General features: G+C 42.3%; 1 protein-coding gene across 2 annotated transcripts in view; it reads left to right on the forward strand.

Moving 5' to 3' along the window:
• LOC115139762 (myosin light chain kinase, smooth muscle-like) overlaps positions 1–16,064 on the forward strand; it is an 83,944-nt gene that overhangs the window by 31,695 nt on the left and 36,185 nt on the right. For both annotated transcript variants that reach the window (XM_029677555.2, XM_029677640.2), the window contains exons 5-12: positions 735–777; positions 1,194–1,359; positions 1,658–1,823; positions 2,077–2,098; positions 2,262–2,821; positions 3,013–3,216; positions 4,334–4,468; positions 15,239–15,391. In XM_029677555.2, coding sequence (XP_029533415.2) covers positions 735–777; positions 1,194–1,359; positions 1,658–1,823; positions 2,077–2,098; positions 2,262–2,821; positions 3,013–3,216; positions 4,334–4,468; positions 15,239–15,391 — 1,449 coding nt within the window. The remainder of the gene's footprint in view (positions 1–734; positions 778–1,193; positions 1,360–1,657; positions 1,824–2,076; positions 2,099–2,261; positions 2,822–3,012; positions 3,217–4,333; positions 4,469–15,238; positions 15,392–16,064) is intronic.

Here is a 16,064-nt window from a genome sequence, read left to right on the forward strand (position 1 = left end):
GATTTATTGCAGATAATGTCCTTTTCTATTTCCCCGTTCAGAAGGAACTCATTAGAGCAACCCATCCAAAGCCAACAGAGGTTTTCGTCACAAATGGCCCCCTATTCCCTATATAGTTCACTACTTTTGACCATAGCCCCATAGGCCCTGGTCAAAAGTAGTGCAGTAAATGGGGAATAGGGGGCCATTTTGGATTTATACTGTCCTGTTAGCATAAGCGGTGTTAGCACACTTAGAAAAAAAATACTATTCCTTGGTGTAGACATGCCAGCTGTGCCTTTCCATGTCCGATAGTTACACTGTGGATACTTGGGTAACATTATGCATGATAGAGGGTGGCCGGCACCTACTGCTTTCCGGGGAGAAGTGGAGGATGTCCGAGTGTTTCCATACATTTTGTTCAGCTTTCCAAGATCATAAACAGCTATTTAGGCACCTCAGGCTCACTAAACATTAACATATGGAGCACGCCCTTTCTAACAAGTAGCAGAACAAACACATCTTACAAAGCATTGGACTGAGATATGAAGCACTCTGCAACACTGCCCATTCATTTACGTGCTGCTGGAATTGCACCAGCGACATATTCTATGGCTGTCTCCAATGGCACCCTATTCCCTATATAGTTCACTACTTTGGACCAGGTCTCTGGGCACTACATAGGGAATAGGGTGCCATTTGAGACGCATACTTTTAGTTTTTTTATTCATTATCTGAGGCATGTTTTCTCTCAGGGAACACGGGGAAGAAATACAGCCTCCCCTCCAGTAGAACAGGGTAAGATGTCTTTGGTTGTGTCCCAAATGGCACCCTATTCCCTATAAAGTGCAGTACTTTTGACCAAAGCCTTATGGGCCCTGGTCAATAGTAGGTCACTATATAGGGAATACGGTGCCATTTGGGACCCATTTTTCTTTGCACATGGTGGTATGATTTCTCTTTTTTAAATCAACCTTCCTATCCTGTTCCATCTGTAAAACCAGAATATTTGTTGCATGAGATGTTTAATCTTGTATTTTTTTATATTTAGAATAATGCAGATATGTTTTATGTTGGTGTTAAAAATATAGCCAGTCAGTCATATTGCTATATTAAGTCATTATTTAAATGTAATTTGTTTGTTCAAGTGATGTTATTGAGCAGACATCTTTGGACGATAAGGTAGTGAGTCAGTGTTTTCTCTCTGACTCCAGCGGGCGGTTTGGAGTTCCAGCGGTGGAGAGCAGGCCCAGTATTTGGGGGGAGAGCCCCCCCAAGTTTGTGACAAAACCCTCACGTATTTTTGTCAGAATGGGACAGACTGGCAAATTCTCGGCCAAAATCACAGGACGTCCACAGCCCCTGGTTACCTGGCTCAAAGTGAGATGGAACACAGAGTTTGGCAACTTCTGTAACTTTCCCCAAGTTTTCCAGAAATCTCAGTTGTAATGTTCTTGGAATTAGGAGGGAATAAGTATGAAATCTGACCAAGATTTCTAGAAACCTGAGAATTTGGGGAAAGTTACCGGAATTTTGCAACTCTAGATGGTATAGAGAAGACATTCTGTCTTTCAAAGATAGAGGATGGTGAGTCTTCATCTCTGAATTTCTGACTTCACTCTCTTCCTCTCTCCCCCTTTCTTTCTTCCTCTTTCTCTGTGATGGATGGCTGTCGCAGGGAGATGAGGAGCTCCATGCTTCTCCCCACTTCAGCATGTTTGAGAAGTCCGGAATCCACTTCCTAGAGATCCGAGACGTGTGTGTAGACGATGCAGGAATGTACACCTGCTCTGTAGCCAACAGTGCTGGGAAGGCCACGGCTACAGCGGAGTTGATCGTTCAGGGTAGGACACTGCAGCCAATCACACAGCCTGTTATTCAGCCATCAGCCGTCAACACACAGGTTGTGGCTCGGATGGCACCCTATTCCCTTTGCAGTGCACTTATTTTGACTTGGGCCCACTAAATAGGGAATAGGGTACCGTTTAATGTCACAGTAAATCATCAGCAGCGCCAGTTCTGAATACCGAGTTATATTTCGGAAATGTTGATTCGTATTTGAGAGAGGAAATTCAGTGTGTATCCATTCCTTTTTAGGTTCAGGCAGTGACTCGGGCATGTGAGTATGTATCTCATAAAATTCCCTGCATAGTGGTATTACTGTGTGACTACATGAGTAAGCATTTTTGTGAGTTGGCTGAATTTCTAGAAAATATTTCCACAATTTCTTCACAGTGAGGTGTTCAATCTTTTGACAATGTCATATGTTACTACTTCTACAGCCTAAGTCCCTTGGCTCTGGTAGCACCTGTCCCAAAGACAACTGACTCACCTGAAGTCAAGCCCACAAGTAATGGCCTGCTCGCAGACCAACGATCCCCTGCCAAAACAGGAGACGGGACTGAGACCAGGCTCACCACTCTCACCAGGGAGACCAAAGACAGCACAGAGATCAAAACTCCAGCATGGAAGACCAGCGCAGCATCTCCCAAGACCACCGTCGTGACTTCTCACAAGCCTCCTGCGGACCTGCCAGACAAAGCCCCTAGAAAGCCTGGTGTCTCTCCCCCCAAGACTGCCAGCTCCACAACCCTGCAGCACCACCTGGGAGGCCCTCACCCCCAAAGCAGAGCCCCTGAGAGGGATACAAGAGATGCGTTGAAACCCCCCCTAAAGGGAGTCCCAGAGCCGTCGCCAGAGCCCACCAGAGAGACCAGAAGGCAGACCAGAGAGAGCCGGTCAGAGAGGCGAGCAGTGACTGCAGGAACTCAACCCAAATTTGACTCTGTACCTCAGAGCCAGGATGCTACGGAGGGGACCCCAGTCACATTCAAATGCCAAGGTGATTCAAAAACCATTCAAAAAATAAATAAATCTATTTAATCTGAGAAAATAGTACATGACCTTCCCAACACATTCCCAACTTTTAGATGTTTTTGGCATTTTAATAGGCCATTTGGACAATGTTCACTAACAGCTACTTCATTGTTGCATGTTTATCCCATTAGATTTACTGTTGATGTGCTCTTCCAGTCTCAGGTTCTCCTGTGCCTGGCCTGAGCTGGGTTAAAGATGGCCTCCCTTTGAGACCCAGAGCAGGGCTGACCTTCCAGCAAGATGGCAACACACACATCGTCACTGTGACCAATGTCCAGAAGAGGGACAGTGGAACTTATGGATGCACCATGACCACCAGCACTGGGAAGGTTTCTTCTACTTGGATCCTCGGTGTCAAGAGTAAGTACTTAGGATGCATCCCAAATTGCACCCTATTCCCTATATAGTGCACTACTTTTGACCAGAGCCCTATGGGTCCTGGTCAAAAGTAAGGCACTATATAGGGAATAGGTTGCCGCCTGGGATGTAGTTTTACTGTAAATAAGTACATTTAGCTTTAATAGGGTGAACTAAGGCCCGTGTTGTGTAGGCTCATTACATTACTCCTTTTCAGTGAACAGGTCTATGTTTGTGAAAGTGTAATAGTTTTGAGCAGTTTCTGGTCTCCAGCTCTGCCTTTGGGTAAAAAAAAACCCATCTAATTCCTTTCCCCTGGCTGTCTCAATCAAAACATGGTAATGATGAAGGCAGGATAAGTGAGCACATTGAGGTTAAGTTCATTCCTCAGCTACAATGCTGAGTTGATCTAAAACGAGACTGTTGCGTTTGGAAACGAGACTGTTGCATGTCCTTATAACCCCCCCAAAAGTTGCTTGTTTATTTAATGATAATCAAAGTGAAACTATTTTAGTGGAGGATTTGGAGAGGTTTTGATATCTTGTCTAGTTGTTTTTGTTTGGATTTGGCAGACTGGCACCAGTCGACCAGTGATTCAATTTGCAGCAAAGGGGGAGCGTCTGGCATTTTATATTGTGTTTATTTTCTCTAATTCAGAACAGTGCCAAACACTATGCAGATTCAGTTTGCTTGAGACGAGCAGTATATATTTGTTGGGAGTGAGCATCCTTTAGGAATGACTGTAACAGTTCTTGTCTACCTATGCCATCTATTGGAAAGAAGGAAAATTGCATCTTGTCAGATACCCAGTATGCGTCCTGATTTTCTCAAAGTGTGGCACACTGGCACACTCCCCGTCATCGATATAAAAGCTTTGGTTTGGTGTCAGCTTTGGTTGGAGGGCATTTCCAGCATTGTTAAATCTGAGATGGGAGTGTGCAAGTGCACACTTTGGGCAAAGGGTGCAGAATCACGATGGACCTCCCCCCACTTTGCTAATATCACATTTGTCACTCTTAGACTGACCATTACCACACATTTCATTTGAAATGTACTGCAAGCCTCCAATACAGCATACTGTAAATGTTCATACACCATCTGTGTACTCCCTCCCCTGCAGAACCACGGCAGGAGGGCAAGCCCCCGGCATTCAGCACAGTCCTGAAGGGATGTTCAGTGAGTGAGGGCCAGGACTTCCTTCTACAGTGCTCAGTGGATGGAAAGCCTCGACCTGACCTCTCCTGGCTCCTAAACGGTGAGAGAGCCTATCATCTCCCCCTGCAGTAAAGAAGGGTTGCAAAAGTTTTCCAAAAATCATGGTTGAAGGATTCTGGAATACTTCCTGATTCTGGGGAATCTTCCAACCAGGATTTCTGGAAACTCCAGGAGTTCTGGGAAAGTTGAGGGAATTTTGTAACCCTTTCCGTACCAGTCATCACGTCCAGTTATGCCGCTTTACCCACTAGAGGGGGGTGACTTCCTGTTTTCAAGGCTTTGCACCCACAGGACTGACCAACTAAAATCAGGTCCATTTCTATGAAAAGTGAAGGATGATATGAGAAGGGGGAGGAATACAAATTTCTCTGTACTTAGAACCCTCTTGAACAGATCAGCTAGACTGGGGGTGTGAGTTATTGTTTGTGTGTCCCAAATGGTGCTCTATTTCCTATATAGTGCTCTACTTTTGACCAGAGCCCTATGGGATGCCATTTGGGAGGCATTATAGGAGTTCTGCTACTGCTTTCCCTCTCAGCCTGAGGGCGGCTGATCAGAGGACCAACATTTCACAAGTCTGGCTGCTCTGCTGCTGAAGGCTCATGTGTCTCTGTACCACGTCCAGATCACACACAGTGTTTATTTTTCATCTTTAACAGCTCCACATATTGAACGTCAGGGGAAACCCCCTTGAATGTTGTTTTATAAGGTTACAATAAAAAATTAAAAATGTAAGCATTGGCGTTGACAATTGATCTAGTAGAATTTCAACGCAACACAGTGAAACCAGGTTATTATAGTTTTGTGATTTTTCTATTTGTTTTTATTTCTGTTTCTGTTTTCAGACTTCATCTACTATTTTTTTATTTAGTTTGAGTATTCTAAAATGTCTATTGTTTTTATATTGAGTTTCCATTTTAATGTTAGGGACAGAAAGTAGCACGTGTGGGAGGCTAGGATCCATAGTGTTTTTTGGGGGGATGTCACTTGTCACTGGGGGGGAGAGTAATCCATTCAGATTTGATTTATGAATTATAATTTAAATGTAACTTAGATTTAAAACGAGAATTGTCTGCCGCGCAGTTCAAAGCTATGGCCAGCTCTGGTCATGGGTCTTTTGCCTGTTGTGTAACAGCTTGATAGCCTTGACTATGTTCGCCCTGTTGTCAGTTAGGACGAGAAGGATCTTCTCCTCTGGTATGTCCAATGTGCAGTCAATTACCTCTCCGGTGTGCGGATGCTAAATCCGATGGAGGTTGAGCAATGCATGCTGTGCCTTGTTGAATGAGGGTTGACAGAAGCTGACTGAAATGCTCATAAATGAAGCAATCAGTCCTTTCATGCTGTTTGTCTACGCCCAGGGTTATTTTTCATGCCTCATTCAGAATGTGATAACTTTCTGGGTTGCTGTATCAATTTGCAAAGTAATCAACCCATTTACTCTAGCACCGGCAGGAGTTTTGAATAAAATACAATTCTATTTGTCACATGCTTCATAAACACTGCTGTAGACTAAAAGGGAAATGCTTACTTAAGGGCCCTTCCCAACATTGCAGAGAGAAAGGAAAAATAATAGAAAAGTAACATGTCATTTTTAAATTTGCAATGAGTAACTACAGGATACCAGTACCGAAGGGGTCCAAGCCTTCGGTCAGATGCCAAGCAGTTTCTATACCAAGACCTGCAACATTTTAGAATTCTGGATCTGGACCCGCTCGGGTCCCATACCGGGTCTTGGGTATTCGGGTACAGGTGGATCCTTGAAGACCTCTAATCTGTGGATCTGCTTGGGCGCTATACGAATTGGAGTGGGTCCTGGGTGTCTGGGATGATGGTGTTGATGTGAACCATGACCAGCCTTTCAAAACATGTTATGGCTACAGTTGTGAGTGCTACAGGGCGATAGTCTTATAGACAAGTTACCTTGGTGTTCTTGGGAACAGGGGATATGGGGGTTTGCTTGAAACATGTAGGTATTACAGACTGGGTCAGGTAGAGGTTGAAAATGTCAGTGAAGACACTTGCCAGCTGGTCAGCGCATGATCTGAGTACGTGTCCTGGTAATCCGTCTGGCCCTGCGGCCTTGTGAATGTTAACCTGTTTTTAAGGTCTTACTCACATTGGCTATGGAGAGCATGATCACACAGTTGTCCGGAACAGCTGGTGATCTCATGCATGGTTCAGTGTTGCTTGCCTCGGAAGCGTGCATAGAATGCATTTAGCTTATCTGGTACTGTAAGTTTGCATTACTGGTCAGCTCGTACCTGGGTTTCTCTTAGTTATTTGTGATAGTTTCCAGGCCCTGCCAGATCCGACGAGCGTCTGAGCCAGCATAGTAGGATTCGATCTTAGTCCTGTTATTACGCTTTGCCTGTTTGATGGCTTGTCGGAGGTCATAGTGGGATTTAATATAAGCGTCCGGATTAGTGTCCCGCTCCTTGAAAGTGGCAGTTCTAACCTTTAGCTCAGTGCTGGTGTTTCCTGTAATCAATATCACCAAGCCGGTGACTGATGTGGTGAACACCTCAATGCCATCGGATGAATCCCAGAACATATGCCCATCTGTGCTAGCGAAACAGCTTAGCATCCGCTTCATCAGACACTTCCGTAATTGAGCGTGTCACTGGTACTTCCTTTTTGGAATCAGGAGAATATACACTGAACATAAATATTAACACATGTAAAGTGTTGGTCTCATGTTTCATGAGTGTTGGTCTCATGCTGAAATAAAAGATCCCAGACATTTTCCATATGTACAAAAAGCTTATTTCTCTAGCATTATTGGTGTTAGGGAGCATTTCTCCTTTGCCAAGATAATCCATCCACCTGACAAACTCATTAAACAGCATGATCATTACACAGGTGCACCTTGTGCTGGGGGCAATAAAAGGCTACTCTAAAATGTGCAGTTTTGTCACAACACAATGTCCTCTAGAGCTGTTTCCAGAGAATGTAATGTTCATGTCTCTACCATAAGCTGTACTCAATTTCATTTTAGAGAATTTGGCAGTGTCCAATCAGCCTCATAACCATAGACCATGTGTATTGCTTTGTGACGGGGCGAGCGTTTGCTGATGTCCATGTTGTGAACAGAGTGCCCCATGGTGGCAGTGGGGATGTGGGCAGGCATAAGCTACGGACAACGAACACAATTGAATTTTATCGATGACAATTTGAATGCACAGAGATACCATGATGAGATCTTGAGGTCCATTGTTGTGCCATTCATCTGCCGCCATCACCTCATGTTTCAACTTGATAATGAACGGCCCCATGTTGCAAGGATCTGTACACAATTCCTGGAAGCTGAAAATGTCCCAGTTCTTCCATGGCTTTAATACTCACCAGACATGTCACCCATTGAGCATGTTTGTGATGCTCTGCATTGACGTGTACGATAGTGCATTCCATTTCCGCAATATCCAGAAACTTCGCACAGCCATTGAAGAGTGGGACAGCATTCCACTGGCCACAATCAACAGCCTAATCAACTCTATGCAAAGGAAATGTGTCGCTCTGCATGAGGCAAATGATGGTCATACCATAACTGACTGGTTGTGTGATCCACGCTCATACTTTTTAAAATATATTTTTAAGGTATATGTGACCAACAGATGCATATCCCAGTCATGTGAAGTCCATAGATTAGGGCCTAATGAATTGATTTTAATTGACTGATTTCCTTATACTGTAACTCAGTAAAAAAAATTGTTGCGTGTTTACATTTTTGTTCAGTAGAGTTTGTTTTTCTTAATTTTATTTCAGTTTCAGAAATTGTTTTTCCAATTACGTTTTTTTATTTTAGTTTTTGTTTACTTTTATAACCTTGCCGTTTATAACCCTATTTTCTGTATTATTGTAGCTGGGTTATTTTTATCCTTCTGTATTTATTTATTTATTTACCTTTTTATTTAACTAGGCAAGTCAGTTAAGAACAAATTCTTATTTTCAATGACGGCCTAGGAACAGTGGGTTAACGGGCAGAACTACAGATTTGTACTTTGTCAGCTCAGGGATTTGAACTTGTAACCTTTTGGTTACTAGTCCAACGCTCTAACCACTAGGCTACCCTTCCGCCCCAATGATGCATTAATTATAATCATATTCTGTTGAAGTTTGGTTTGATCTGTATCCATCACCCCAGCCTAACTTGATTCAGTTCTCAACTCTAACTTTCATTACCAGTCAATAGTTTGGCCGCTGAAATTGTTTGTAAACTGATAGGGGTGAGTCTAGGCCAGTGTAATTGTTTGTAAACTGATAGGGGTGAGTCTAGGCCAGTGTAATTGTTTGTAAACTGATAGGGGTGAGTCTAGGCCAGTGTAATTGTTTGTAAACTGATAGGGGTGAGTCTAGGCCAGTGTAATTGTTTGTAAACTGATAGGGGTGAGTCTAGGCCAGTGTAATTGTTTGTAAACTGATAGGGGTGAGTCTAGGCCAGTGTAATTGTTTGTAAACTGATAGGGGTGAGTCTAGGCCAGTGTAATTGTTTGTAAACTGATAGGGGTGAGTCTAGGCCAGTGTAATTGTTTGTAAACTGATAGGGGTGAGTCTAGGCCAGTGTAATTGTTTGTAAACTGATAGGGGTGAGTCTAGGCCAGTGTAATTGTTTGTAAACTGATAGGGGTGAGTCTAGGCCAGTGTAATTGTTTGTAAACTGATAGGGGTGAGTCTAGGCCAGTGTAATTGTTTGTAAACTGATAGGGGTGAGTCTAGGCCAGTGTAATTGTTTGTAAACTGATAGGGGTGAGTCTAGGCCAGTGTAATTGTTTGTTTTGTTGTGCTTTGGGGGCCAAATGTGTTGAATTATCCTCTTCAGAAAACATCTTAAGCACTAATTGAATTGACTTGTTTTAGAGAAGTATCATTGTCTCAGTCCCAAATGGCACCCTAATCCCTTCATAGTATAGTACTTTTGACCAGACCCCTATATACCCTGGCCAGAAGTATTGCAGTATATAGGGTTTCATTAGGGATGTACTCATAGTTTCCAAATGTCAGCTTCTCTTAGTGCTCCAGGTTTGAGCTGTATGTGCAGGGCTGTTGATGTTAGCCTCTTAAAGACGGATAGACAATTAATGGCATCATATTCAACTCAGGGAAGAGAAATAGTCCTGTTCCCAGCAACTGTGTAGGGATCCCAGTATCAATCCATTCACAGCCCCTCTGTTCTCTTCTGTTCCTACCGCTGGAAAATACACCCACAGCCATTAAACAAATATGAAGCCGAGGAACCATATAAAGGAAAAACATGCATCCCTCCTTCCTGAAACCCTGCTGAAGTATTACACCCAGACTTGGCAAGTGTTTGTGCTCCCTAAGCAGACATCTGAGATTCTCTTTTTCTGAGACTCGGACTTGCGCAGGCCGATTCTGAAATACCTGCCAACAGGCTCCCCTGGATTTCAAAGTGAATGCCTTTCTTGGGATCGGGTTGTCCAGCACTGGGTGCGGGAGCCATTTATAATTGTTGGTGGCAGAGCATCACAACTCATCCAGGTTAAATTCAACACCGAGCTAGCTAGCTTCCCGACTGTGAAATGTAGGCCTGCGAGGAAAGATTAATACATAGTGCCTTCAGAAAGTATTCATACCCCTTGACTTATCCCACTTTTTGTTGTTAAAGCCTAAATAAAAAAAGTATTAAATATTTTTCTCACCCATCTACACACAGTACCCCATAATGACAAAGTGAAAACATATTTTTTAGAAATGTATTCAAATGGATTTAAAGTGAAATACTAACATAAGTATTCACACCCCTGAGTCAATACATGTTAGAATCACCTTTGCCTGTGATTACAGCTGTGAGTCTCTTTTTGGGTATGTCTCTACGAGCTTTGCCCACCTGGATTGTAAAATATTTGCTCATTATTCTTTAAATTCTTCAAGCTCGGTCAAGACAGCCATTTTCAAGTCTTGCCATAGATTTTCAAGCTGATTATAAGTCCACTTTAACTAGGCCACTCAGGAACACTCAATGTCGTCTTGGTAAACAACTCCAGTGTATATTTGGACTTGTTTTAGTTTGTCTAGCTGAAAGGTGAATTTGTCTCCCAGTGTCTGGTGAAAAGCAGACTGACTAGGTTTTCCTCTAGGATTTTGCCATTCCATTTTTTTTTTTTATCCTGAAAAACTCCCCTGTCCTTAAGGATTACATGCATACCCATAACATGGTGTAGCCACCACTATGCTTGAAAATATGGAGAGTGCTACTCAATAAAGTTGTTGATATGATTTTCCCCAATTTGTATTCAGGACAAAAAATTAATTGCTTTTCCAAATGTTTTGCAGTATTACTTTAGTGCCTTGTTGAAAACAGGATTCTTTTCACTCTGTCATTTACGTTAGTATTGTGGAGTAACTACAATGTTGTATCTCCTATCACAGCCATTAAACTGTTTTAAAGCATCATTGGCCTCATGGTGAAATCCATAAGACCGTTGCCAGAGAGGAAGGAAATCGGATCTTTTTATTGACTGGATGTATTGATACCTCATCCAAAGTGTAATTAGTAACTTTTTGAACATGACTGTCTGCTTTCTGTATTTTTACCCATCTACCAATATGTGCCCTTCTTTATGAGGCTTTGGAAAACCTCCTTGGTCTTAGTGGTTGAATCTGTATTTGAAATTCACTGCTTGACTGAGGGACCTTACAATTATCTGTATGTGTGGGGTACAGAGAGGAGGCACTCATTCAAAAATCACATTAAACACATTGGTATTGATTATTATGTTTTGTAACTTGTGAAACACATTTTTGCCCTTATTTAGGCTTACCATTACAAAGGGGTTGAATTCTTATGGACTTGAGGCATTTCAGCTTTTCATTTTGTAAGTTTATTTGTAAAAAATTCTAAAAACATAATTCTACTTTGACATTATGGGGTATTGTGTGTGTGTGTGTGGGCCAGTGACACAATCTCAATTTAATCCATTTTAAATTCAGGCTATAACACATGTGGAAAAGGTCAAGGGGTGTGAATAAAGAAGGATATTTTGCAGTTGTATCAGCATGTACCTCCGTGAGGTGTTGTCTTTTTATGCCTCTGCATATTTATTCGTTTTTATGAGCGATTTTACAGCAAGCATACGTTTGCTTAACATGAATGAACGTCAACGGGACATTAAGAACTGTAAAATACTATGCTTTATCGGAGTAATGGCTGAACAAAGACATGCATTGGCAGGACAGAACAGCATCATCTGGTAAGATCCGTAGGGGTGGGGTTTGTCTGTTTGTGCACCAGTCTTTGTTCACAATCTCTAATATTAAGCAAGTCTCAAGGTTCTGCTCGCCGGAGTTAAACCTCATGATGAGCTGTAGACCATACTATATCTATATTTTTTGTAGCTGCTTAATTACCACCACAAACCGATGCTGGCACTAAGACCGCACTCAGCGAGCTGTATAGGGCCATAAGCAAACAGGAAAATGCTCATCCAGATGCGGTGCTCCTAGTGGCTGCTGAATTTAATGCAGGAAAACTGAAATCCGTTTTACCTCATTTCTACCAGCATGTAACCTGTGCAACTAGAGGGGGGGGAAAAACACACTAGATCGTCTTTACTCCACACACAAACAAAGCTTTCCCTCGCCCTACATTTGTCAAATCTGACCATAACGCCAACTTCCTGATTCCTGCTTATAAGCAAAAACTCAAACAGGAAGTACCAGTGCTGTGCTCAATACGGAAGTGGTCAGATGAAGCAGATGCTAAGCTATAGAACTGTTTTGCTGGCACAGATTGGAATATGTTACGGGATTCATCCGATGGCATTGAGGAGTTTACCACATGAGTCACCGGCTTAATTAAAAGGTGCATTGAAGATGTCATCCCCACAGTGACCGTACGTACATATCCCAACCTGAAGCCATGGATTACAGGTCACATCCGCACTGAGGTAAAGGCTAGTGTTGCTGCTTTCATAAGCAGGACACTCAACCAGACGCTTATAAGAAATCCCGCTACAACCTCCGACGAACCATCAAATAGGCAGTGTCAATACAGGACTAAGATCAAGTCCTTACAACTGGCTCTGACGCTCATCGGATGTGGCAGGGCTGGCAAACTATCACAGATTACAAAGGGAATCCCAGTCCAGAGCTGCTCAGTGACGTGAGCCTACCAGATGAGCTAAATGCCTTCTATGCTTGCTTCAAGGCAAGCAACACACGTGTGAGAGCACCAGCTGTTCCGTATGACTGTGATCACGCTCTCCGTAGCTGATGTAAGACCTTTTCACAGGTTTAACATTAACAAGGCCACAGGGCCAGACAGATTACCAAGACACATACTCAGAGCATGCGCTGAGCAGCTGTAGAAGAGTGGGTTGAGAGTTTCAATTTCTCGGTGTTCACATCGCTAAGGACCTATCATGGTCCAAACACACCAACACAGTAGTGAAGAGGGCACAACAACAACAACTCTTCCCCCTCAGGAGGCTGAAAAGATTTGGCTTGTCCCTCAGAGCGTCAGTTCTACGGCTGCACCATTGAGAGCATCTTGACTGGCTGCATCACTGCTTGGCATGGCAACTGCTCGGCATCTGACCGCAAGGCACTACGGACGGTACATCAGTACCAGTACATCACTGGACCCGAACTCCCTGCCATCCAGGACCTCTCTACCAGGCGGTGTCAGACTGTTTGATCAGCTACCGCATGGCAAGCGGTACCAAAAGTCTCCCGAACAGCTTTTACCCCCAAGCCATAAGACTGCTAATTAGTTAACAAAATAGCTACCCGGACTAATCGGCATTGACCCTTTTTGAACTAAATCCATCCTTTTGACTCCATGCACACACACTGGACTATCATGTATATAAATTATAGCTTGGCTCTATATACATTGGGGTACCAGTACCGAGTCAATGTGCAGGGGTATGGGGAAATTGAGGTAGATATGTATGGGGTAAAGTGACAGGATACATAAGAGAGTAGCAGCAGCGAAAGTGTGTTGCAAAAATATTTGCCCCACACATCACATACGCCAAGTTGTCATTGCTCATTGTCTTATCCCTTGTTAAAATGTTTTTCTATATTTACAGTACAGGTCAAAAGTTTAGACACCTACTTATTTCAGGGTTTTTCTTTATTTGTACTATTTTCTACATTGTAGAATAATAGTGAAGACATCAAAACTTTGAAATAACACATATCAAATCATGTAGTAACCAAAAAAAGTGTTAAACAAATCAAAATAGGTTTTGAGATTTTTCAAAGTAGCCACCCTTTGCCTTGATGACAGCTTTGCACACTCTTGGCATTCTCTCAACCAGCGTCATGAGGTAGTCAACTGGAATGCATTTCAATTAACAGGTGTTCCTTGTTAATTTGTGTAATTGCTTTCCTTAATGTGTTTGAGCCAATCAGTTGTGTTGTGACAAGGTAGGGGTGGTATACAGAAGATGGCCCTATTTGGTAAAAGACCACGCCCATTATATTGGCAAGAACAGCTCAAATAATCAGAGAAATGACAGTCCATTACTTTAAGACATGAAGGTCAGTCAATCCGGAAAATTTCAAGAACTTTGAGCGTTTCAAGTGCAGTCGCAAAAACCATCAAGCAATATGATAACTGGCACTCATGAGGACCGCCACAGGAAAGAAGTTACCAGCCTCAGAAATTGCAGCCCAAATTCATCGTTCAGGTAAGACCAATCTCAACATCAACTGTTCAGATGGGACTGAGTGAATCAGGCCTTCATAGTCAAATTGCTGTAATGTAGTAGTACACAGCGTTGTACGAGATATGCAGTTTCCTGGAATTTTTCTCGCATGAAATAGCCTTCATTTCTCAGAACAAGAACAGACTGACGAGATTCAGAAGAAAGGTCTTTGTTTCTGGCCATTTTGAGCCTGTAATCGAACCCACAAATGCTGATGCTCCAAATACTCAACTATTCTAAAGAAGGCCAGTTGTATTGCTTATTTAATCAGCACAACCGTTTCAGCTGTGCTAACATAATTGCAAAAGGGTATTCTAATGATCAATTAGCCTTTTAAAATTATATACTTGATATATTAGCTAACACAATGTGCCATTGGAACACAGGAGTGATGGTTGCTGATAATGGGCCTCTGTACGCCTATGTAGTTTTTGTAGTCATTTACAACATTAACAATGTCTACACTGTGTTTCTGATCAATTTGATGTTATTTTATAGAACAAAGTGCTTTTCTTTCAAAAACAAGGACTTTTCTAAGTGACCCCCAACTTTTGAACGATTGTGTAATTTTTGCATTGTTGGGAAGTAAGTGTTTCACTGTTATGCTACACCTGTTTACAAAACGTGACCATTCAGAATTGATTTGAAGGAATACACTCTCTTAGTCCTGTGATTTGATATGAAAATGGATTTACACAACATGTCCTGCATGGTAAACGTCTTCATTTGACAAAAATGTAAAAACAAAAATGACATTTGACAAAAATGTATTTTATGTTGTACAGTGTGTATCATGTATAGAAACTCTTTAAGGTTTTGAACGAGAGGATTTTTTTACTGTTGTTATTTTTAAATGGCTCAGACCTCTGAATTAAATAAATCCTGTTTTATTGTTTATAAAACAAATGATCTTGTTGCACATCAATATCATAGGGATGTTACTAGATGACATCACATGCATAGATGAATATTAACAATTTACCTTACTGAAATGATCTCTCCCCAATACGGCCCTGCTTTACCGTGACAGCAAAAGTGTACCCTGCTCTGTGTAAGAGAAACTATTTTTGCTAGGAGTGGGTTGTGTTTAGGTGTTCCTCAAGTGTGACACATGTTCCTCTCTCTTCCACCATCAGACAAGCCCATGCCGTACGCCCGCTCTTCCTTTGAGAATGGCCTGGCCCAACTCACAGTCCAGGGCGCCCTGCCAGAGGACGAGGGCCTGTATACTTGTGTTGCTGAGAACATCCATGGGAGAGCCGTGTGCACTGCCAAAGTCATCATCAAAGGTGGGCCTGGGAGCCTCTACAGAGGCCATATGTATCGAGTTTCTCAGGCTGCGTTTACACAAGCCGCCAAATTCTGATGTTCTTTTCACTAATTGGTCTTTTAACCAATCAGATCTTTTGCCAATAATTGGGCAAAAGATCAGAATTGGACTTCCTGTGTTAACGCTACCTCAGAGTAGGAATGCTAGGATCAGCTCCCCTCTGTCCATGTAATCTTATTCATTGTCATCTAAAAGGCGAAACTGATCTAGATCAGCACTCCCCTCTCTGAGACGCTTGATACATCCAGCCTCAGATGTTTCTTTATCCTTTGCATCTTTGAGAAGACACATTTAATCTGTGATTGATGTATCAGATATTTCCCAGAGGACTACCCCAATAGAGCACATATGTATGTAATTATTTCTCAAAATGATGCTGATTACTTGTACTTTAGCAGTTCCGCTATTAGTCCCCGAAGCCCTATAGTTTGTAATATATTCAAATGTTATGACTTTGGCTTCCAAAAGTCTGCAGTGCTAAAATTAGGGGAATGACCAATGAATGTTATTTTGATAACTGGGTTTAGATTTTACGTTTTTGAACATCTAAACACGCGTTTTGTTTTGGCTAAATTGAGAATGCGCTCAATTCATGAGATAGGAAAATGCTTCTTTTTTTTTAGAAGAATGAG

This window comes from Oncorhynchus nerka, linkage group LG1, assembly GCF_034236695.1.
Source record: "Oncorhynchus nerka isolate Pitt River linkage group LG1, Oner_Uvic_2.0, whole genome shotgun sequence".
In the NCBI taxonomy this organism is placed as follows: Eukaryota; Metazoa; Chordata; class Actinopteri; order Salmoniformes; family Salmonidae; genus Oncorhynchus; species Oncorhynchus nerka.